General features: G+C 41.6%; 1 protein-coding gene and 1 long non-coding RNA gene across 4 annotated transcripts in view; one reads left to right on the plus strand and one right to left on the minus strand.

The window, feature by feature from the left end:
• Positions 1 to 2,745: 2,745 nt before the first annotated feature.
• Positions 2,746 to 24,704, plus strand: part of SENP5 (SUMO specific peptidase 5) — a 48,140-nt gene continuing 26,181 nt past the window's right edge. For 2 of the 3 annotated variants that reach the window (XM_069556648.1, XM_069556656.1), the window contains exons 1-2: positions 2,746 to 3,438; positions 20,855 to 22,395. In XM_069556648.1, the coding sequence (XP_069412749.1) occupies positions 20,886 to 22,395 (1,510 nt within the window). In that variant the 5' untranslated portion in view covers positions 2,746 to 3,438; positions 20,855 to 20,885. The remainder of the gene's footprint in view (positions 3,439 to 20,854; positions 22,396 to 24,704) is intronic. The other variant, XM_069556666.1, reaches the window with a different exon arrangement.
• LOC138422334 (uncharacterized) overlaps positions 7,161 to 24,704 on the minus strand; it is a 36,700-nt gene continuing 19,156 nt past the window's right edge. Inside the window, exons 2-3 of the long non-coding RNA XR_011249837.1 lie at positions 10,001 to 10,077; positions 7,161 to 8,672 (exon numbers count right to left, since the gene is read on the minus strand). This is a non-coding gene — a long non-coding RNA (uncharacterized lncRNA). The remainder of the gene's footprint in view (positions 8,673 to 10,000; positions 10,078 to 24,704) is intronic.

Consider the following 24,704-nt stretch of genomic DNA (forward strand, 5'->3'; position numbering starts at 1 on the left):
ACATCAGTCAGAAAAGACCACAAGTAGCTGCTATGAATTCTTTATGGAGTGACTGGTTTAGCTTAGCTGAGGCAAGGCAGCCATCCAGAGCAGGAGCAGAAATGACCCACTTGCCCAAAGTAAATGGCTTCCATGGTTTTGCCTTGCCCTTGAGTTTGCTCTAAAGGGCATTGCTGCCACTGTTGGTCTCAAAGATAGATGATGCTGAGCGTAAAAAACCGGATTCTTGCCACTGCCATGTGATACTCAGGGTTGGGAAGGTCTGCTGGAAGAGGAAATGGCAACCCATTCTAGTATTCTTGCCTGGAGTATCCCATAGACAGAAGAGCCTGGTGGGCTATAGTCCACCAAGGGTCAGAAAGAGTTAGACATGATAGGGTGACTGACCACTCAGGTTTACACTGTTCTGTAAGAATTATATATAACAATCTGACTGTTCAGAAGCACGGACTCTTTCAGTTCTTGAATCAAACTCAGTATCTGCAGAGTCACATTCTCGTGGGGAGAGGATGTCATGGCATCACTTTACATTGTTTAATGTTAAGTTTTAAGCAGCTTTTCCCACTCTCCTTAACCCTCATCAAGAGGCTCTTAGTCCCTCTTTGCTTTCTTCCATTAGAGTGGTGTCATCAGCATATCTGAAGTTGTTGATATTTCTCCCTGCAATCTTGATTCCAGCTTGTAGCTCATCTAGCCCGGCATTTCGTATGATGTACTCTGCATACAAGTTAAATAAACAGGCTGAGAGATGCACAGCCTTGTATTCCTTTCCCAATTTTGAACCATTCGTTCCATGTAAGGTTCTAATTGATGCTTCTTGACCCGCATACAGGTTTCTCAGGAGACAGGTAAGATGGTCTGGTATGCCGATCTCTAAGAATTTTCCAGTTTGTTGTGAACCACACAGTCAAAGACTTTTGCATAATCAATGAGACAGAAATAGGTGTTTTTCTGGAATTCCCTCGCTTTCTCTGTGATCCAGTGAATGTTGGCAATTTGATCTCTGGTTCCTTTTTTTAAAATCCAGCTTATACATCTGGAAATTCTCAATTAAAGTACTGCTGAAGTGTAGCTTGAAAGATTTTGAGCATAACCTTACTAGCATGGGAAGTGAACACAACTCTGTGGTAGTTTGAACTTCTTTGCACTGCCCTTCTTTGGAGTTGGGGAGTCCTGTGGCCACTGCCGGGTTTTTAAAATTTGCTGACATAGCTAGTGCAGCACTTTAACACCATCATCTTTTAGGATTTTAAATAGCTCAGCTGGAATTCCATCACCTCCACTAGATTTATTGGTGGTAATGCTTCCTAAGCCACTTGACTTCACACTCCAGGATGTCTGGCTCTAGTGAGTGACCACACCATTGTGGTTATCTGGGCCTTAAGGACTTCGTATAGTTGTTCTGTATATTCTTGCCACCTGTCTGTGCATTACATCTAGATACAAAGGAGTACGTCAGGCTGTATATTGTCACCCTGCTTATTTAACTTATATGCAAGTACATCATGAGAAACGCTCGACTGGAGGAAACACAAGCTGGAATCAAGATTGCCAGGAGAAATATCAGTAACCTCAGATATGCAGATGACACCACCCTTATGGCAGAAAGTGAAGAGGAACTGAAAAGCCTCTTGATGAAAGTGAAAGAGGAGAGTGAAAAAGTTGGCTTAAATCTCAACATTCAGAAAATGAAGATCCAGTCCCATCACTTCATGGGAAATAGATGGGGAAACAGTGGAAACAGTGTCAGACTTTATTTTGGGGGGCTCCAAAATCACTGCAGATGGTGACTGCAGTCATGAAATTAAAAGACGCTTACTCCTTGGAAGAAAAGTTATGACCAACCTAGACAGCATATTCAAAAGCAGAGACATTACTTTGCCGACTAAGGTCCATCTAGTCAAGGCTATGGTTTTTCCAGTGGGCATGTATGGATGTGAGAGCTGAACTGTGAAGAAAGCTGAGCGCCGAAGAATTGATGCTTTTGAACTGTGGTGTTGGAGAAGACTCTTGAGAGTCCCTTGGACTGCAAGGAGATCCAACCAGTCCATTCTGAAGGAGATCAGCCCTGGGATTTCTTTGGAAGGAATGATGCTAAAGCTGAAACTCCAGTACTTTGGCCACCTGATGTGAAGAGTTGACTCATTGGAAAAGACTGATGCTGGAAGGGATTGGAGGCAGGAGGAGAAGGGGACGACCGAGGATGAGATGCCTGGATGCCATCACCGACTCGATGGTCGTGAATCTGAGGGAACTCAGGGAGGTGGTGATGGACAGGGAGGCCTGGCATGCTGTGATTCATGGAGTCGCAAAGAGTCGGACACGACTGAGCGACTGAACTGAACTGAACAGTTATGTAGACCAAGCAGTTTTTGAAGGGTGCAAAGAACATTTATTTTTGTTCCTTCTCCTCCAATCCATTTCATGGGGCTAGTTCTTCCCTTTTCTCTGGATGAAATTTAGAACAAAGTCTCAGGCAGTTTTACCAGCAAGTTCTTAGAATAGTCAAGGAAAAATAACTCCAGTCCTGCACAAACTATTTCAGGATATAGAAAACACCCCTCAAATTCTCTTTCGAGGATAGCATAAAACGTGATACGAAAACTATGTGAAATTTACAAGGCAGTCTCATTCATGAAAAACCAAATCTAGCAATGTATGCAAAAGGTAGTACATTCCAATCGAATTATGCACGGTTAGGTTTATTGCACAGACTTACTAAACACCTGTAGTCAGTCACTGTTTGGTGCTGGCTGGGGCTATAGCGGTGAATAAGCCCAGGCTCTTCCCTCCTGGCGGAGTGTTCTCAACCGAAGAGAGGCAAAGCAGGTATTACAGAGGCACATAGCGATGCCAAGAGGAAAGATAACCATCGAAAAACCAGGGAAGAAAAACCTAGGCCAGGCTTCACAGTGCATCCAGAGCAGCAACGTGTCTTTCGCTTTTGGCCAAAGGGAGGCTAGTGAAGAGAGAGGTCGCATAGTAGCTGTGGTCTGTCTTAGCCCCTTGGCAGCTGTGGTTTGCAAAGCCCTCACAAACTTGAGAGCAGTATGTAAAGAAGCCTCACACCCGGTCTGACGTTCAGATCCCGGTTTCTACAACCCTCCTGCGCTAGAAAGGAGGTGCCGGGGCGGGACCAAACGCAGACGTCCCCGGCGGGCCGGGGAGCGTGCGCAGCCCTCCCTCGCTCCCCGCCCTCTACACACGGCTCGGGCGGGGCCGAGGCGGAAGAGCACTGAAGGAGGTGACGGTGTAAGTGAGCGCCGGCGTCGCGGCAGCGGAGCCAGAGGAAGCTCGGCGGCGGTGGCTGCTGTGAGCAGGCCGAATTCCTGCTGGCTGACGAGGCTTCCTCTAAAGCTGGCGAAGGCGGGGCCGCAGTCCGAGCTGCCGCAGTATCTGGACCCACGACGGGGCAGGTGCCGGCAGCGAGGGACGTAGGTAAGCGGGAGCCTGGGTGTCAAATCCGGCGAATGACTGGCGGACCGAGCTGGCTGGCTGGCCGTTCCCGCGTCAGTGCGCGCCAGCTCAGCACCCCGGCCTGGAGGCCTGCTGCGCTGCTCTTCCCCTACCACCGAGCCAGAGGCAGTGGATTTCTCCCTCGCGCCTCTGTGCCTTTCTGGGCGCGGGGAAGGAGCTCGTCCCGAGGGACCAGTGTCCTCCGCTCCTCACCAGTTCGAGCTGGAAGAGGCAGAAGCGGAGACGGCTAGCGCCCCCGGCCACTCCTCCTGAAGCCGGGGGAAGCTTTGAGAGGAATTGCTGCTGGTTAGCAGCAGCAGCAGCAGAGGTCCTCCAGCTCCTGCTGTCCTGGGTTTTGTTCGGACAACTCTGCTTCCGTCATACGTTTGGTTCCATCCTTCACACTCCTGGGACCCGGTTCTAGTGAACGGGTATGGCACAACTGAGTGTTTGGATGGTCGGAAGCCTGTTTTCCCGCTGTATGACCGCTCTTGGCTATACAAGAGTGACCACGCTTTTGCGGAGGAGGGATGCAGCGAGGATGTCAGAGGTATGGGTTTTGGACTTGGGAGTCAGAAGAACTGAGTTGAAATTCTGGCCTGCCATTTGGTAATGGCGTTAATCTGGTGTAGACATTTTTAACCCATGTAACATATAACCCATTTAACATGTAACATTTTAACCCATGTAAAATGGAACTTTCTTTTATCTATATAAATTAGTTTGGAGAATTAGATGAAATGAAGAAAGCAGAATGTTAAGCATAAAATATTTGGGGAATCAGGATAAACTTGGCTTAAGAATAGCCAGGACACTTAATGGTAGGTTCTTAGTTATGTCTTTTACCCAGAATAACTACGCTTGGTGTGGGGAAGGGTGCCAGAGGAGATACTAGGATCTTGTGTGTTAAAACCTGACTGTAGTCTCTGCTTTGGGTTGGGCAGCATTAAAAAGAAATCAATTTCTTCTAGTCACCCAGACTTCTCATGCTTATTGATTACACATTATTAGTACATGAGGGATGACCTGAATCAGTTTCGCTCCTTTCTCAGTATAGTTAGTGGGTCATTTTTAGGAAAAAAGCTGGGAAGGGCTTCATTCACACCTTGGCCCACTCTAGAAGGAATTCTTTGCACTTTCCGAGGACTTCTCCCTCTGCCTCTGAAACATTTCATGTTAATTAAAAATGTTCAGAGAATAAATATAGGAACTTGAATGCTTTGAATGCCCGGACATTACAGTTCCAAGTTAACATGAGGAGAGACCTTTCTCTGTGTTGGTAAGAGAAGTTTCCCACTTTGAATTTTAGTAGCGCCTAAGTTAGAGAACAGAGAAGGCAATGGCACCCCACTCCAGTACTCTTGCCTGGAAAATCCCATGGATGGAGGAGCCTGGCGGGCTGCAGTCCTTGGGGTCCTGAAGAGTCGGACACGGCTGAGTGACTTCACTTTCACTTTTCACTTTCATGCATTGGAGAAGGAAATGGCAACCCACTCCAGTGTTCTTGCCTGGAGAATCCCAGGGACTGGGGAGCCTGGTAGGCTGCTATCTATGGGATCACACAGAGTTGGACACGACTGAAGCGACTTAGCAGCAGCAGCAGCAAGTTAGAGGTTTGGGGTGGAGAGAAGGGAGATGGAATTAGTGACTTGAATGAGCAGCACCTGTTCTTACAATTGCTTTGTCTCACAAATTAAGGATACTTGCCTTTCCTTAGTGGTGCATGATATGCTCAGTGGAGCATGATGAAGTGTAATCTTCCCTTCCAATGAACACAGGATTGTCAGTTTGGGATTTTAAGTCATGGATACGGAAGGAACCTTGAGGGTCATCTAATCCAGTGGTTCAAAATCTGCAGGACGTCAGAATCAGTTGGGGAATTAAAACCCCTGATGCCCAGTCACTACCTTAATAGATCTGAAATGGGACCCCGATGTTTGTAATTTTTCAAAAGCCTTTCAGGTGATATTCATAGTTTGAAAATACAGATGTAGATCATAGTTTATAAACAGGCTCAGAGTGGTGAAGTGCCATGCTCAATATGTTGCCTATGCCTCTTTAATTTTTTAATGTTTCTCTTCCATTCCTTAACAGATAACCTTACTTGAATCAATAGTACTGTTCCAGGTTTTCTAGTGCTGAGAGCACAGAAGTGGAAAAAAATGTCATTTGTTAGTAGTTTGGGACTTCCCTGGTGGCTCAGAGGGTAGAGGGTCTGCCTGCAATGTGGGAGACCCAGGTTTGATCCCTGGGTCAGGAAGATCCCCTGGAGAAGGAAATGGCAACCCACTCCAGTATCCTTGCCTGGGGAATCCCATGAACAGAGGAGTCTGGCAGGCTACAGTCCACCGGGTCGCAAAGTCGGACATGACTGAGCGACTTCACTGTGTAGTCCTGTTTTCATAGTTCCCTGTGTAGTTAGACTCCTTAATGCTCTTTAATGAAAATAATAGATTTTACACTAAAATGTTTTTACTAAGTATTGCTTAGGGTTTTTGTTTTTGGTAGAGTTATATAAAGGTCATGTCACTTTATAAATCAGTTTTTTAGACTTTTATGCCAGGCCTTCATAAACAGTGGAAAAATTCCAATTTAGAAAAATGTTGCTTTTGTTCTGGCTTGTCATGAACCCATGGTACTATCCACAGGTGTCCTCCCACCCTCTCCTTCATCCTGGTACGCGTGATCTCTTTGCATCACTAGCCAGCTTCCTATGGAATTCAATTTGAGAACTGTTAGAGAAGCCCTGTCGGAGAAGGCAGTGGCACCCCACTCCAGTACTCTTGCCTGGAAAATTCCATGGGGTTGCGAAGAGTCGGACATGACTGAGTGACTTCACTTTCAATTTTCACTTTCATACATTGGAGAAGGAAATGGCAACCCACTCCAGTATTCTTGCCTGGAGAATCCCAGGGATGGGGGAGCCTGGTGGGCTGCCGTCTATGGGGTCGCACAGAGTCCAACACGACTGAAGCGACGTAGCAGCAGCAGCAGCAGAGAAGCCCTGTAACGTCTCTAATTGCCTTAAAAGCACCTGATTTATCTAGAGGTTCTCAGGATTGCCTTAAGCTGGTCCTTGAATTTTAGTCCCTTTTTCTTTTTTGATTAATTGTACTGTACCACTGATTCAAAGAATTTGATAAATGTCTAGAAAGGATCAACTGATGGGGAAATAACGGTGCTTTATATGTATTTTTCTTGTTATAGTGAAAATGTGACTTTTGCTGGGGGAGAGGGAGTGATATTTTCAGGATTCTTGAGATAATAGATTACTAGGCATAATTATTATTATTAGATTTGAACATTCTCTTGGGGAGATATATTCATTATCAAATTATTCTTTGATAAAATAAGAATCACTGAAGCAATGAAAAGGCTATATTAATAGATTCAGAAATGGATCATATGTCACAAATCTAAAGGAAGACGCTGAATTATTTTCTTTCTAAAAATGACCCTATTATAGCATGTTAACTTCCTACAACCAGATGACACGGGGCATTCTGGATTCACTGATTTAAAAAGTCATGTTAACAGGTAATTTATACTTCCAGAATTTAGAGAGATGTATGGTATGTGTCTAAGATGAAAAACTGAGTTGCTAAGTCTTTAAATTATAAAATTTTGTGTCTGAAATTAGTTAATTCTGAAGCCTAAAAATTGTTGAATTTCAGATTCTAATGGAGTACACACAAGTAGAGGTATTTAGAAAGGATAAATGCAAACCACAGGGTTCACAGTTTTAATATAAACTGGTGTTACAGATTTAACATAGAAGCAAAGGCAGGGATGGGATAGTGACAACTTGAAGACCCTCTGAGAAGTGGAGTTTGGAAGTCACTTGTTGGTCCTTGAGGCAGTCTTCTCTGTAAGGACTTGAGACCAAAATTGGATATGTGACTTAATCCACTTTATATCTGGTAGCTGAATTGCCTATCACCAGGAGGTGCCATAAATGTACAAATCTTCAATTTTCAGTCTTGATGTTTTTATGATTCATTCATGTCCTGTGATGCCAGTGGGCAGTATTTTTTTTAATTTTTGTTTTGTTTTTAATCTTATTTCCTACTATAAGCCATTCATTCTGGGACTTCCCTGGCGGTCCGGTGGATAATGCTCCACCTTCCAATACAGGGAACAGGATCCCTGGTTGAGGAGCTAAGATTCCCACCTGTCTCCTGGCCAAAAAACCAAAGTGTAATACAGAAGCAATATTGTAACAAATCCAAGAAAGTCTTTAAAAAAAGTAGTCCACATCAAAAAAATCTTAAGGAAAAAAAAAACCACACCACCATTCATTCTCATTTTTGAAGAGCAGGTAACCGCCCCTGTGTTCATTTACTACACAACCGTTCTCATTACTGTCTTGTTTAGATGCTCAGTCATGTCCAACTCTTTGTGACCCCATGGACTGTAGCCAGGAGCCAGCCACCAGGCTCCTCTGTCCATGGGATTCCAGGCAAGAATGCTGGGGTGGGTTGCCATTTCCTTCTCCAGGGGATCTTCCCAGCCCAGGGATCAAACCCATGCCTCCATGCCGCGGACTCTTTACCACTGAGCCACTTGGAAAGCACCTAACTACAGGAGAAAGAACTTTTTCTTAGTGATGGTTGAGTTAACCTATACAGTGGTTCCATTGCAGACACAAATAAATATTGGACCTGTTAAGGACTGTTCAGACTTTAGGCTGTCCTGGGGTCAGTGAGTATCTAATAAGAGTTGAAAGCTCACTTGTTTTCCTTGTGTGTTTGTGTTTTATCTCTTTTTAATATATACTGTCCGTATTTGCTGTGCTGTTTATTATTTTTTTGGCCTTGTCTTATGGCTTGTGGGATCTTAGTTCCCCAACCAGGGATTAAACCCCAGCCCTCACCAATGAAAACTCAGAGTGCTAACCACTTGACCATCAGGGAATTCTCCTGGTTTATCTTAGAAGGAATGTTGGTATTTGGTGAACACACAACAGCATGGCGGAGAGTATAGGAGCAAAACTGTTAAGGGACCCAATGTGGAGGTTGCTTTTAATTACGTGTACTCTGAGTTCATGCTTGGGATTTATTGATTTTAGGGTACACTGGTTGGACTCTTACTGGATAGTCTTCAACAGTGTTATCCTTCTCTTTTTTTCCTTAGGCTGCTTAGATTTCCCAAAGAAGAATCTTCAAATCTCTGGCTTGGAGCTTATAAACTGGGCTGTCAGCAGTCTTGTAGCTCACCTGGGGAAAATCGTAGAAGTTTTAACATTCAGTGTGTAAACATTCACTTATGCTCATTGAACTCAACTATTTTCAGTATGATACCCACATTCTCAACTGGACCAGATTCTGTCCAGTCCAGGAACCCTTTCTTTTCCCTTCAGAGTTTTCTTATCCAGTGTGGTAGCCGCTAGCCACATGTAGCAACTAAAATTTAAATAATTAAAATTAAGTAACATTAAATATTTAGTTCCTCAGTTACAGTAGACACGTTTCAGGCGGTCAATAACCACATGTTTCCAGAGACTTCCATATGGGACAGGGCCAAGATAGCATATTTCTATCATTGCAGAACTTCTGTTGGTCAGCGCTGTTGTAGTCTAGGGGGCAAAGGTTGGGGGGAGGGGCAGTTGGCTGGGTTTTGTGGAGAGTAGAGGGTGTTTAAACAATTGATCCATCCCCTTATTTTTAGCTTGGTGTTCACACCCTTTTTATAGAACCTACTGCTGCTGATTCCTGACCTGTTTTGAGGCACTGTTATGTAAATTAAATTGCTTTTTTCATTGCAAGCTTGACATTTATCTTTCTTAGGGCTTGAAGTCAATCTGCATTCCAACTTCCTCTCTTCCATGTGCTTTAAAAAAAAAAAGAAAAACCTCAAAATCTGTGCAATTCACTGTGTGTCAATTTTAGTTTTAAACGATGATAAGTTAAAAAATTCTTTATTTTCATCTTAGTGGGGTTTTGAAAGTGAAAGTGAAGTCGTGTCTGTCTCTCTGCAACCCGTGGACTGTAGCCCACCAAGCTCCTCCGTCCATGGGATTCTCCAGGCAAGAATACTGGAGTGGGTTGCCATTTCCTTCTCCAGGGGATCTTCCTGACCCAGGGATCGAACCCACGTCTCCCACGTTGCAGGCAGACGCTTTAACCTCTGCACCACCAGGGAAGCCCTTAAATACAAGCATCCAAGTGCTAACATCAAAGATTTCAAGGGAGGAAAGGAAGCCAGGTTGAAAGAAGAAGGGGGAGGAGGCGGGAGGGGGTTAGTGAAAGGGGTGGCCTTACAGACGTCTCCTGCCACCTACAGATGCCCTGGCGTTATGGGACTTTTCCCTGGGCCTCCAGAGAAGGGAGGACTGGAACTCGGCCTTACCAGAATTAGACCAGACCAAAACCAGAAATTAAAGTTCTCTGCCGAGAGGAGGTGATCAGTCTCCAATCCTCAGCTCAGGCTGAGGGCCCCTCGACCAGATTCCTCTGTCCAGGACCGGGGGGCTAGAAAAACAGGGAAGGATAGGAAGGGTTAAGGAGAGGAAAGAGAGAGGTCAATAAAGTCTCTTGTTCCTTACCGGTTGGGGCACTCTGGCCAGTTGTCCGCGTCAGGAGGAGACCAGGGACAAAAGGGTCCCAGTTGCGGCCGCGGGGTCTGGTCCATTGGCAGGCATAAAAGTAAAATACATCTTTAGTCTGCCATCTGTATCCGTAAGTAAAGTACTCCATCAACATTTAAACACATACAACTGTCTCCACTTTTTAAAAATCTGCCCTCATATTTGCTCATGATTCTTGAGCAGTTTTATGTATTGTTTTCTTTACTCCATCTTGACTTTTGTCCTCTCCGTTCTACTAAAATTCCTCTTGTGAATGTCATGAGAATCAGCTGGACACTTTTTAATCCTTATCTTGGCTTGACCTCTCAATAGCCTTTGACAGACCATTTCCCTCTTTCTAGAAACTTTCCCTAGCTTTCTGGGCACCGTACTTACCTGACTTTCCACTTTATTTCCCTAATCATTCCTTCTTACTTTCCTTTGCAGAGTAGTCTTCTTCCTTTTCCTCAACTCTTACATCCTATGGTTCCTCAGGACACTACCCTACTGTGCATTCTCTTCTTTGTTTTACAAATTTTCCTTGGTGAGTTTAGCATTTTCTGTAGCTTTGGTTACTGTCAGTTGATGACTTAAAGTGGAATTTCTGTGTTGTTCTCTTTTTAAAGTTCCTGACTTGTATATCCACCATTATGTATCCACTTAGATTTCTTACATTCACCTCAAATCTAACATGTCTAAAACTGAAGAGATAGCAAGTATAATCTTCCTCCAGTCTTTATTTGTTCCATATAAATTATACCACAATCTCCCCAGTAACTCATACCGAAGTTCTACCCCTGCATACTGGCTTTCCCACAGTCTTGACATTTCTGACCTGAAAAATCTCAAGATCAATTCACTTTGCTACTTCTCCCAGTTTTCCTTTCATCCGTTCACCGTGCCTACATTTACCTGTAACAGGCTCCTAACAGGTTTCCTTTCCTGTGGTCTTCTCCCAGGCATTCTGCACACTGCAGATAGAATGATGTTTTTAAGCATGCAAATTGGGTCTTAGACCTGACTTTGTCTTTCAGTGGCTTCACACTGCCTTTATGTAAAATAGCAGCATCATTAATTTAGTTTTTCTATTTCTTGCCTACCTCTCCAGCCTCTTTAAGTGCTACATGCCCTCTCCTGGACTTCTGTTTATCTGTTCACTTTAACTAGTCTGAGCTTAAAAATAATTCTTTCAGAGAGGTCTTCCTTGACCCTCTTGCCAGATAGTCCCATGGCTCTGAATTTTACCGTTCTTATATGCATCACATTTGTTTATACTTGTTCAGATGACTCTCCCACTAGACTATATATTTTTTGAAAGTACAGTGCTGTTCTATTTGTAGAAGCTCAAATTATATTGAATTGAAATTTAGTAGTTGCTTGTGTATTTTTATAATTTCAGCCATTATAATCAGCCATTCTGATCACCATCAAAAGTGTTAATTTACCTTTTTTTCTTTTCTTTTTGGCCACACTGCATGGCTTGTGGGATTTTAGTTCCCCAACCAGGGCTTGAACCCAGGCGCTCAGCAGTGATAGAATGGAGTCCACTGGACCACCCAGGAATTGTCTAATTTAAAGGCACAGTCCAGGTAGCTTTCTCTAATTGGGGGAAGATTTTTTAAGCACTTAATTATATGCTTTTTCCTACTTCAATTGAAATTTCTTATGGAAATTTCTTATGGAGCTTTGTGTGTACTTTTATGTGATGTTCTTAATAGAATAAATATCTGGGCTTTCCTGATGGCTCATGGTAAAGAATTTGCCTGCCAATGCAGGAGACACAGGCTTGATTCCTGATCCAGGAAGATCCCACGTGCCCTGGAGCAGCTAAACCCTTGGGACACAACTGTTGAACCTGTGCCCTAGAGCCCGGGCACCACAACTACTGAAGCCCATGAGCTAGTGCTCTGCAACAAGAGAAGCTACTTCAATAAGAAGCTCTCATAGCACAGCCAAAATAGATAAATAACATTAAAAATTTTTAATAAATATCTTATTGACTACTCAACAAGTATATTACTTTTAAGTATTATGAAGAATAAATCCCAAATCTCCTTTTATATTGGCAGTCACAATGAAAGCATATTTGAATTTCATATTAATAAGTTTATTTAAAAGTGAGTTTTACATTGGTAAGAAATAAAATAAAGTAAAATACAGTACTCTAAAACAGAGGTTCCCAAATTTTCTCTGTTCACACCCCCTTAATGTCTTTTTCATAATGCCTTTCGGTCTAGTAGTTTAATTTATTAAGTAATTAGGTCTAAATAGCTTATTAAAGTGTTTATTTTCTATCAAGCTAATAGTTGAAAGACAAAATAGTATTTTTACTTCATTCTTAAATATCCACAGTTACTTACTTTATGCATTTGTTGGGCACTATGAACTTCTCAAATCTTGGAATCATTAGACATTGCCACCCATATTTCCTGTTCTAAATTGATTTTTGAAAGATCAATTAGAAAGATCAGTGTTTACCTTATTACAATTATGTAAGTGGTAGTCACAAGTAAAAATATGTAGTATATACCATGATTTGCAGTGACTCTTTCCTTTCTTGTACAACTTTTTTTGTCCCTGAAATTAATTGTCTCTTCTGTTTAGTGTTCTGTGTGAAAGTAAAAGTGTTAGTCACTCAGTCGTGTCCGACTCATTGTGACCCCATAGACTGTAGCCGGCCAGGAAGAATTCCTCTGTCCATGGAATTCTCCAGGCAAGAATACTAGAGTGGGTAGCCATCTGTGTACTTATTAGTAGCGTGTCTTCAGACTCTTTTTCAGTTGTCTGTATCTCCTGTCTCTGCATGCAGATAGTTTAGAAATTCTGTCAGTTTCACATTCTGTCAGTTTCAGGAGGCATACTTCCTGCTCTCCTCAATTTTGATTGATAATTTGGCTGGTAAAATTCTATTTTGAAAATAATTTTCCCTTGGAACTTGGAAAGCATTAGTGTATTTTCTTCTAGTTCTCAGTCTTACTGTTAAAGAAATCCATTGCCATTGCCATTCTTATTTCTGATTTTACTTGTGTATGTGTATATAATGTAAATATTGTATATTAATCATATAAATATATTTCTTTAATCTATATATTTTACATTTAATATTTTATCTATTTTATATATGGATCCTTTTTTGTCATTACCCCCTCACCAAAGCTCGTAGAAGGGTGTTTTGTCTCCAGTATTCCAAAATTTGATAATTGATATGTCTTATTTGATTGTCAGATTGATGACCCTGTTTTCATTCATTAATAGGTTCTTTCCATGTACAAAATCATGTCCTTTAATTCTGAGAAATTTTTTGAATCACGTATTTGACATATTTGAATATTTGATCTCCTGACTTGATCTTTTCATTTTTTTATTTTCATTATTTTCAATCTCTGTCATCTTGTGCTACTTTCTGGGTGCTATTTTCTGGGTACTGCTGCTGCTGTGCTGAGCTTAGTTATGTCTGACTCTTTGCGACCCCCATGGACTATAGCCCACCGGGCTCCTCTGTCCATGGGATTTCCCAGGCAAGAATACTAGAGTGGGTTGCCACTAGAGTGGGTTGCCATACTGGGGGATTTTACCCCCCAGGGATTGAACCCATGTCTCCTGCATTGGCAAGCGGATTTTTTACCACTGAGCCACCCAGGAATGTCCTCAAATGTTTAAATGTTTAAGAAAAATTTAAACTTTTCACACTTTTAAGTAACTTCAGATTTCCAAAAATATTTACACTTCACCCAGCTTTCCCTCAGTTTATATTATGTTGGTCGAAACCAGGAATTAACTGACCTATATATCTTATTTTGGTTTTCCCACCAATTTCCTTTTTCTAGAGTAGGACCCAATCCAGGATTAAACATTACATTGTTTTGTCTCCTTAGTCTTAGCTCTTTAATCTGGGACAGTGTCTCAGTCCATTTCTTTCTTTCTTGATGGACACTTTTGAAGAATATTGGCCAGTTTTCTGTTTGTTTTTTACTTTTTGGCTGCATCACATGACATGTGGGATCTTAGTTTCGTGACCAGGGGTAGGACCCACAGCCCATACAGTGGAAGCAGTCTTATCTGCTAGACTGCCGAGGAAGCCCATGGCCAGCTTTCTTATAGCGTGTTCCTCAACGCACATGTGTCTGTTTTTCCCTTATGATTAAATTCAGGTGGTTTTTTTACAAGAACACCACACAGGATCTTGCGCCACATCAGGGGGCATATGCTGTCCACATGTCTCTTTACTGGGGATGATGGAGATGTTTGCCGAATTTTTCTATTGAAAGGCACAGTTTTTCCTTTTGTAATTTGAAGTATCTTGTGGAAGGTACTTTGAGACTATTAAATAGCTTATACCTCATTGTATTTTCACCCTCTAGTTTTAGATTCTTGCCTGAGTCAGTTATTTCTGAGAGGAGTTGCAAATTGTAACTTTTGTATTCTGTTATTTCTTCTATATTTATTAATTTGAAAAATCTCTGTAAGGATTGTCTCTTATCCTCGTTTATTTATAGACTCAGGATATTTGTTTTATTCTTGAGTTATCAGCCATTACTATCATTACATACACAGTTGCTCAGGTATTTTGGCCTTTATGGGTTCCTTCAAATTGACTCTTGTGTTCTTTTGACATGTCATTATTTTTTTGAGCACTTGTTTACTTTCTGGCACTACAGTGATATTCCAGGCTCATCTTCTACTTCTGCCCCAGCTCTGGAATCATCCATTTCTTTTGTTACTGGGATGTAATTACTTCTAGTCTCTTTAAGCAGATAGAGCTAGGAAATAAATAGGAGTCTGTGCACCTCTAGATCTGTACCTGTGTGTAAGTGTGTATAAAACACCATGAGTTCATGTGGATACCACAAAATGTAGCTTCTTTCACCAACATTCTGAAACCTAGCTCTGATTATCTACAACATATTTACTTACTTGCTCAATTTTTGAATACTGAGAATGTAGGTTAAGAATTAACTCGCTATTCTGTGAAAAGCAAATTTGTTAATTAAAGAACAGTATTTGTATACAATCCTTTTGTTTCTGGGGTGTGAAAGTGAAAAAGTGAAAGTCATTCAGTCGTGTCCGACTCTTTGCGACCCCATGGACTGTAGAATCCATGGAATTCTCCAGGCCAGAATACTGGAGTGGGTAGCCTTTCCCTTCTCCAAGGTATCTTCCCAACCCAGGGATCAAACCCAGGTCTCCCACATTGCAGGGAGAGTCTTTACTAGCTGAGCCACAAGGGAAGCCCAAGAATACTGGAGTGGGTAGCCTATCCCTTCTCCAGCGGATCTTCCTGGCCCAGGAATTGAACTGGGGTCTCCTGCATTGCAGGCGGACTCTTTACCAACTGAGCTATCTGGATGTATACAGTAGAATGTTTTTCTAAGTTACTTTGGCTAATTCTTTTCTGCTATATTCTTTCAGTGTGGTTATTTATTTGTGATACAGTTAGGCTCATTTGTTATTATTTGTGTTTCATTTTAATTATATGTATATTTTTAAATTATATGGAACATTAGCATAGTCCTAAAAGTCAGAACTTTACAAAAAAGGTGTATCTGAGAAGCACCACTCCCCTCCCATCCCTTCTACATTTTCCTGTTCCTCATTCTTTTCACCCTGTTCCCATCTACCATGCCCTGTAGGAAACTATTCTCATTAGTTTTTGGTTTGTCTTCCTGTTAATTGATTTGGGGGCACAAAAGGCAGATACAAGTATACTATTTTTTCTTTTATGAAAGGTGGCTGTATATAGTATAGTAAAGAATTTAAACTTGTGCAGAATGAAAGCCTTTATCTTTGGCTTTTAAGAGGTAATCCCTAAATCCTCAGAATGCAATGTCTGATTTGCCTGGGGGCTTGGGTCACTGGTACTAACAATATGATTTAGAATGGGATTGGCCCCACCAGAAAAAACCAGCAGTGTGATTTAGGGTAATGACTTTGACATCAGTAGATCTCCAGGGGAGTTAAAGATTGAGCCCTGTCATGTGAGCAGTCGGTTATGCCTATGAACCCCAGTAAAAATTCTGGACGTCAAGAATTTGATGAACCTCACTGGATTGCAGTGCTTGTCACACTTAGTCATACATTGATGCTGGGAGAGTAATGCTGTCTCTGCTCCGTGGGGAGAGGACAACTGGAATCTACGCATATGTTACTTCTCCTGGATTCTTCAATATGTACTTCTTCGCTTGGGTGATTTTAATCCACATTCTTCAACTGTAATAAGCCATAGCTGTTAACTTAACAGTTTTCAGTGAGTTCTGTGAGTCCTTTTGATAAATTATCAAATCTGGGGGTGGTTTTGGAAACTCCCCGAACTTTCAGTTGTTGCCAGAAGTGGAAGTGATCTTGGGTGGATTGTTTTCTCTAACTGCACACTTGGTTAAACTATTGCAGTGGCATATCACTGACACTCATTTGAACTTTGCTTTTATCATTTAACCTGGAGAGTATTCCATGTTCATAGACCTTATCCTTATTCTAACTTCATTCACTGTGTGGATGAACCATAGTTTATGCAACCACTGTCCTATGTATGGGCATTTAGGTTGTTTCCAATATTTTTCAATTGTAAACATTGCAGTGAGTAACCTTGTACTATGTGTTTTCATTAGTATCTTCAAGGTAAATTCCTAAAAGCAGAGTTGTTAGATTAAAAGGTAAGTACTTATATGGTTTTGTTAGATATTACCAAATTCCTCTCCAAAATTACTTTATCAATTTGTATTCCCACAAGGGAAGTATAGTTTTTTTTCTCCCACCAACAGTATATGTTGTAATAACTTTTGCCAAAATTTTTGAAATATGACATACTAGTTTCAGATGTACAACATAATGATTTAATATTTGTATGCTTTGCAAAATGAATACAATAAATCTAGCTAAATCCATCACCATACATAGCTCCCCACATCCCGTTTTTTTCTTGTGATGAAGGTTTTGGAGATTTACTCTTAGCAACTTTTAAATACACAGTACAGTATTACTAACTATAGTCACCATGCTGTACATTACATCATCATGAATGACGTGTTTATATCTTTATTTATGGAAGTTCGTACATTTAACCCCCTTCACCCATTTTGCCTATCTCCCAAGCCCCCTTGACAGTTTTTTTTTTTGACAGATTTTTAATGCATGAAGTTGAGCATGTTATGTTCAAAGGACATTTTATGCAAGACAGCAAAAGAGACACAGATGTGTAGAGCGGACTTTTGGAGTCTGAGGGAGAGGGAGAGGGTGGGATGATTTGGGAGAATGGCATTGAAACGTGTATACTATCTTGTAAGAAACGAATCGCCAGTCTATGTTCGATGCAGGATGCAGGATGCTTGGGGCTGGTGCACGGGGATGATCCGGAGGGATGATGTGGGGTGAGAGGTGGGAGGGGGGTTCATGTTTGGGAACTCATGTACACCCGTGGTGGATTCATGTCAATGTATGCCAAAACCAATACAGTATTGTAAAGTAAAATAAAGTAAAAAAAAAAATTCTTATTTTTGAATTGTTTCCTTATGTCTTTTTTCCATTTTTCCATCAGCCTTTATTGTTCAATTTTAAATATAAGTAATATTAGCCCTATTTTAAGCTAAGCCTAAGCCTTTTGTTGTTTTTCATCGTTCCTTTAAAAAATCTAACATATTCTTTTTTCCCCAGTGGCTGCAATATTTTCTTCCTTGAGGATAGTACTAGTTTTTTTTTTTTCTCTTGTTTTTTTAAAAAAAATAATGTGGTATTCAGAGCAAAAATTTACCGTTTTAATCATTTTTAGACATCCAGTTCAGTGGTGTTACATATGTTCACATTGCTGTGCAACCATCGCCACCATCCATCCTCAGACCCTTCTTCATTTTCCTAAACTGAAATTCTTTCCATGAAACAGTAACTTCCCTTCTCTCCCCTCCTCATTTTTAAAAAAATAACATTTATTTATTTGGTTGCACTGGTTCTTCATTGCTGTGAGCAGGCTTTCTCTAGCTGCAGTAAGCAGGAGCTACTCTTCGTTGTGGGGTGCTGGCTTCTTCTGTTGGGGAGCATGGGCGCTAGGCCCTTGGGCCTCAGTAGTTAGGGCTTGTGGGCACTAGGGCGTGGGCTCAGCTGTTGTGGCACAGGTGCTTGGTTGCTCCAGGGCATAAGAAATCTTTCCGGACCAGGGATTGAACCCCTATCTGCTGCACTGGCAGGCAGATTCCTATCCACTGTACCACCAGGGAAGTAGGTCCTCCTTGGTTTTTTTAAGTTAACTTTTCTAAATATGCTTTCAGTTTTATCTGTTTGTTTTGGTCTACTTTTTATCCCTACAAGTATGGTGATTCTTAGTTATGCTGTTATTGAACCACTAAGAAGTTGCCTGGAAATTCTGAGCTTGTGGTGAGACTTGTCAGCTATAGGGTGCACTGTGAGCCATTTTGGGGGGGGATATTTGTATTTATGTATTCTCTTGTGTATTAATCAAATTCTCCAAAGAAGAATCTTCCAGTCTCCTGCTTGGATGGATGATAGCATGCCAGGGTTTGGGGAGATGAGTGGGAAAGTGTTGAGGGGCTTATGATCAAAATATAATTCCTATAATTCCATTTCCTGCTGTTCCTGGGATCCCCTTGTCTGCAGGACTTCCTTTCTGAAGGAGAAACTTCGTCTTGGATAGAGGAGGGATTTGGGGTCTCATTGTTTCTTAAACTTGGGGGTTATTATTTGGGGCTGTGTCCTTGTGGCATCCCCTAATACCAGTATACCGTTGGTCTTTTCTCTTTGAATGATCTGTTGCTGCCCCACCCCTCACTCACTCCCAGAACTGATCTCCGCTTTGAGTGTATACACCTTTCTGGGAACTCAACAGGGAAAGAGACTCAGGAGGAATTCATATGTAAAACTGTCCTCATGGATAACAAAGATGTGGTACATATATTAAATGGAATATTACTCAGCCATTAAAAAGAATGACATAAGGCCATTTGCAGCAACATGGATGGACCTAGAGAGTGTCATACTGAGTGAAGGAAGTCAGACAGAAGAGAAGAAATATCGAATGACATCTCTAATATGTGGAATCTAAGAAGTGATATGAATGAACCCACAAAGCAGAAAGCTACTCAGACTCAGAAAAGGGACTTGTGGTTGTGCGGTGGGGGGTGGAGGGATAGTTGGGAACTTGGGAAGGTCATGGACACACTTCTATATTTAAAATGGAAAACCAATGAAGACCTATTGTATAGCACATGGAACTCTGCTCAGTGTTACGTGGCAGGCTTGATGGGAGGGACGTTTGGGAGAGAATGGATACATGTATATGTACGGCTGAGTCCCCTGGCTGTTCATCTGAGACTACCACAGCTTGCTAATTGGCTCTGCGTGTGGGCATTAGTCACTTAGTCGTGTTCCCCAATACAGAGTGTTTCGGTGTTAAATAAAAAGTCATGAGCAAAAAGCCAAAACAAACAACTAAGTTATCCTCTTGTTTGCACCCCTGCTCTCAGTTGCATATGATGTGCCTGACTGTTCTGGTTCATTCTCTGAGAAAGTGAAACTTTGATCATCTGCCATGGTAGGGGAAGGGATACTGAAGTCTAACTGCCGCTTATTCAGACTTTCAGCCAGTCCTTCCTTTTTCTGCTCTCCTCATTCCCTGACGTTCATGGGTATTGTTGTTCTGCTTCCTGAGCCTTTCTGAGGTACTGTAACTTGCTACTTGGCTTCCTCTACTTCTGGCTTAGATTTCAGCTCTTTTGGCCTGCTCTATTATCAGTCATTCATCTGCTTTTTTCTTTCAACAGTTTTATTGCTCTTGCCTCCTTTTTTGTTGTCATTGAGTTTCGGCCTTTTTTAAAACTCCATTTCTGTCATCTTAATGAGATTTGTAGTGAGAACAGAGGTAAACATGTGTTCAGTCCTCCTTTTTTCTTTTCCTCCAGAGGAAGCCACTGCACAGAAAGGTAATTCAGCTTTTCCTAGTAAGTTGCTATTAACAGTAGCTGAAATTAGGATGTTGGTTTTTCACTTCTTCTGTTAGACCTGCAGTGGCTGGTGCCTTTCTTTCTAGGTTAAAGAACCTTCAGTGGTGGTAGATCTTATTAAATCTGAGGGGAAATTATGTTTGATTTTGACCATCATTTTCATCTACCTTTTCCTATAAGTGTGTTTCTAAAGTTCATACACAGATACACATACTTGTGTTGGTTCTTTTTTCTTATGTTCACTTGACTGCAAGAACCGTAACTGGAGGAGAGCACATGACAGGGCCCTGTCTTTGCATAGGCATTCAGAGTGTCTTTGGCTGACAAAGCACTGACTGCATGCATTTATTGACTGTCTGCCTGTGGATGACTGTTTACAGAGTAAAGTCCTTGCCTTGCCTTTCCTTTGTATTTCCTTCCATACAAAATTTGTTGTATGGAACAAATTGTTTTGATGTAGACTCAGTTTTAAATGGTGTCTGGTTGCATCTCCCTTCTCCATCCTTCATTTTACAAATGAGAATACAGAATTCAGGTGACTTGCTTAAAGCTTAAAGCTAATGAGAAACAAAGCTAAAACTTACAAATTCTCTCCTGACTCCCTGCCCTTTCTGCTTCATCAGAAACTGGCTGCATGTTGGGAAATGATTATTGAAACTTGTTTCTATCAGAGGCAGATACAGTAAATGGGGTTATGTTGGAGCAGTCAGTCATGTCTTCCCTTATCCCTCATTTTCATTGTGGGAAAAGCCTTGATCAGGTAGGATTTCTTTATATCTTATATTGAGCGTCATCTGCTTTTTTTCAGTTTTCTAAAGTTTGCTGTGAATATATTGTAATGACCTTATTTTTAGGGTAGAAGTATAAATCTTCTTTCTCTTCTTTACAGCTGCATACAGATCTCATTATGCATCAGAAAAATGAAAAAACAGAGGAAAATTCTATGGAGGAAAGGAATCCACTTAGCGTTTTCTGAGAAATGGAATACTGGGTTTGGAGGCTTTAAGAAGTTCTACTTTCACCAACACCTGTGCGTTCTGAAAGCCAAGCTGGGAAGGCCAGTTACTTGGAGCAGGCATTTGAGGCATTTCCAGTGCAGAAAGAAGGCCCTTCAAATCCAGAAAACGTGGATCCAGGATGAACCACTTTTTGCTAAGACAAAAGGCAATGTGGCTGTCCAGAATCTTTGTACTTCTGCCTCTAAAGTGAAAGGAAAGGACACCAAGCACTTCATTTCCTCCTCAAGGACCTTCCTGAAACTCCAGGCAGAGAAGTTGCTGTCATCAGCAAAGAACTCTGATCATGAATATTCTGGAGAGAAAAGTCTCTTGAAGGCAGCTGCTGACTTACCAGTAAATAGTGTTTTAGGTCAGGCCAATGGTCACAGACCTAAGACGGAGCCACAAGCTTCTGATTTTCCTATGAAGTTCAATGGGGAGAGCCAGAATCCAGGTGAGAGTGACAGAATTGTGGTCACCTTAAGCACCCATAAGAGAAAGCGCTTTTGTTATGGCTGCTACCCAGGGCTGGTGCACCACAGGAACGGGGGACCCTTGATTCCAAAAAAATTTCAGCTTAACCAACATAGAAGAATAAAAGTATCTCCTCATATGATGTATGAGAAATTGTCCATGATTAGATTTCGGTACAAGATTCTCAGATCCCAGCACTTCAGAACAAAAAGCAAAGTTTGCAAGCTAAAAAAAGCCCAGCAAAGCTGGGTGCAGGTCACTGGGGACCATCAAGAGACCCTTAGGGAGAACGGCGAGGGTGGCAGTTGCGGCCCATTCCCTTCCCCGGAACCTAAAGACCCTTCTTGTCAGCATCCACCATACTTTCCAGATATGGACAGCGATGCTGTGGTGAAGGGAAAGAACTCTCATGTGCCCGAGGGCCACGCCAAAGGAAGCCCTCTCTTGGACAAGGAGCTTAGTTTAGATGAAGCATTCCCTGACCAACAGAATGGCAGTGCCACATACACCTGGGACCAGTCACCCTGTTCCTCTCCTAAGTGGGAGTATACAGAGCTGATTCATGACATCCCCTTACCAGAACATCATTCTAGTAACGTGTTCATCTTGGAAACCGAGAGAGAAGTTACGGCTCTGGGTCAGGAAAATCGGACAAGTACTGTCAGTGATGACAGAGTAAAACTGTCAGTGTCCGGGGCAGATCAGTCTGTGAGGAGTGTAGATGGGCCTGTGTCTGAAGAGACTGTTCAGAATGAGAGCTCGTGCCAGATGGATGAGGATGGCTCTTTCAAGCAGAATATTCTTAGCTCTAAGTTGCTGGACCACCCTTACTGTAAAAGTCCACTGGAGGCTCCTCTGACGTGCAGTGGACTCAAACTAGAAAATCAAGTGGGAGGTGGGAAGAACAGTCAGAAAACCTCTCCAGTGGATGATGAGCAGCTGTCAATCTGCCTTTCTGGTATGCACTCTTCTTTATTTTCCCCCGTCTCCAGCCCACACCTGCTGTATGTTATCCTTTCTGGGAGAGGGCTTTCTTTTTCCCTTCCACAAGTTTCCCTTTAAGCAATTAGACATTTTCCTTTTATATTATTACGTAGATGTTCCACGGTTTTGATTTGATTTTTGATCGACGACACTCGTGTTGCTCCTAGTCGTTCCCTTCTATAAACAGTGATACAATGAAATTATTTCTTTATACTTGTATGATTGTTTCTGTAAGTTAAATTCCTAGTAGTAGAAATAATGGTGAAAGAATACTTACACTTAAAACTTTAAGAGAACTGTTAAATTATCCATTCAGTTAAACTAGTTTGCACTTGTGAAATTTTGTCAGTCTCATAGATCACATGAGAATTGTCTTAATTTGTCTTTTTAAGTTTAAAGTTTGAATGTATTTTTCTATAGTTGCTTGCCATTTTTTGTTTGTATATAATTTTATTTTGCCTATTTTCCTATTGGATTTTTATATTTTGGTTAGTGTATGAGAAGCTTCTGTGTACCAGTGCTGGCTCTAAGAATGTAGCAACAAACAGGATACACTGATTCTTACACCCTCATAGTCTTTAGTATCATTATAATTTTAAAGGTTTTAAATTTTTGTAAAAGCCCTCAGTACCCTGACTTTGTGTATATTTTTGTCTAACAGAAAATTTCAACTCTTACATGGTAAAATGTGTCTGTCTTTCCTTTATGGCTCAAGTTTTTACATCATGCTTTAATGTCTTCCTGTCAAAACCTACCCCATGAAGCTGTTTGGTATAAACACTTCTGGCAGACAGCATGGCAGTATCAGTCTTCGCCCCATTCCCCTTTTTGCCATTTGGCTAAGAGATGGAAGAATACAAATATATTTGTAGAGCGACATTACTTATAGTATTGTCTTAGTAGTACAACACTGAAGATAACTAAAACAACTGTTGCTATGGACTTACAATTTATGGCTTGTCCAGGCAGTATACCGTGAAGCTGTTAAAGAATAAATTCCATCTGTATCTTGATACTGACCAGTGTTTATATAAAGTGAAAAAAGCAAGTAGCAGAATAGGAGGCCACTTTGTTAAAAGATACATATGCACATATGAGTGCGTGTATATATGTATGCATATGCATCTGTATAGGATGTGACTGGTTGGTTGATTTAGTCACCAAGTCTTGTCTGATCTTACACCTCCATGTCCTGTAGCCCGCTGGGCTTCTCTGTCCATGGCATTCTTCAGGCAAGAATACTGGAGTGGGTTGCCATTTCCTTCTCCAGTAGGACACGACACATATATTAAATTGTTATAAGTGGCTTTTGGGGGGAATTAGGAGAGTTACTTCTTGCTGGTTTAAACGATTCTGATCATTTTGTGTTTTCCACCGGTTATATGTGCATGCTCGCTCATGTCTGACTGTTTGCAACCCCATGGACTGTAGCCTGCCAGGCTCTTCATCCATTGAATTTTTCACTCAGGAATAATGGAGTGGGTTGCCATTTCCTCCCCAAAGGGATATTCCCGGCCCAGGGATTGAACCTGCATCTCTTGAACTGCAGGCAGATTCTTTACCAGTAGTGCCACCTGGGAAGTCCAGTATGTATAAAAAATGTTTTCCCACAAAATGACAGTCCTAGGAAAATATTTAAAAATTTTTTCCCTGTTGTTTATGCTGTAGTAGAATGAAGACAAATTTTCCTGCTGTGAGGTTAGCAGAACCATGATTTCTAAATCTGAACAGGTTAGCATTTACCTGCAAATACCAATTAACTTGTATCAAGAACTTCCAGATGTTCAAGCTGGATTTAGAAAAGGCAGAGGAACCAGAGATCAAATTGCCAACATCCGTTGGGTCATAGAAAAAGCAAGAGAGTTCCAGAAAAACATATACTTTTGCTTCATTGACTATGATAAAGCCTTTTACTGTGTCGGATCACAACAAACTGTGGAAAATTCTTAAAGAGATGGGAATACCAGACCATCCTACCTGCCTCCTGAGAAACCTGTATGCAGGTCAAGAAGCAACAGTAAGAACTGGACATGGAACGATGGACTGGTTCTGTACTGGGAAAGGACTGCATCAAGGCTGTATTGTCACCCTGCTTATTTAAATTAGATAGCAGAGTACATCATGCAAAATGCTGGGCTGGATGAAGCACAAGCCCAAATCAAGATTGCTGGGAGAAATATCAATAACCTCAGATATGCAGATGACACCACCCTTATGGCAGAAAGCTAAGAGGGACTAAAGAGCCTCTTGATTAAGGTGAAAGATGAGAGTGAAAAACTTGAC

This window comes from Ovis canadensis, chromosome 1 (genome assembly GCF_042477335.2).
Source record: "Ovis canadensis isolate MfBH-ARS-UI-01 breed Bighorn chromosome 1, ARS-UI_OviCan_v2, whole genome shotgun sequence".
In the NCBI taxonomy this organism is placed as follows: domain Eukaryota; kingdom Metazoa; phylum Chordata; class Mammalia; order Artiodactyla; family Bovidae; genus Ovis; species Ovis canadensis.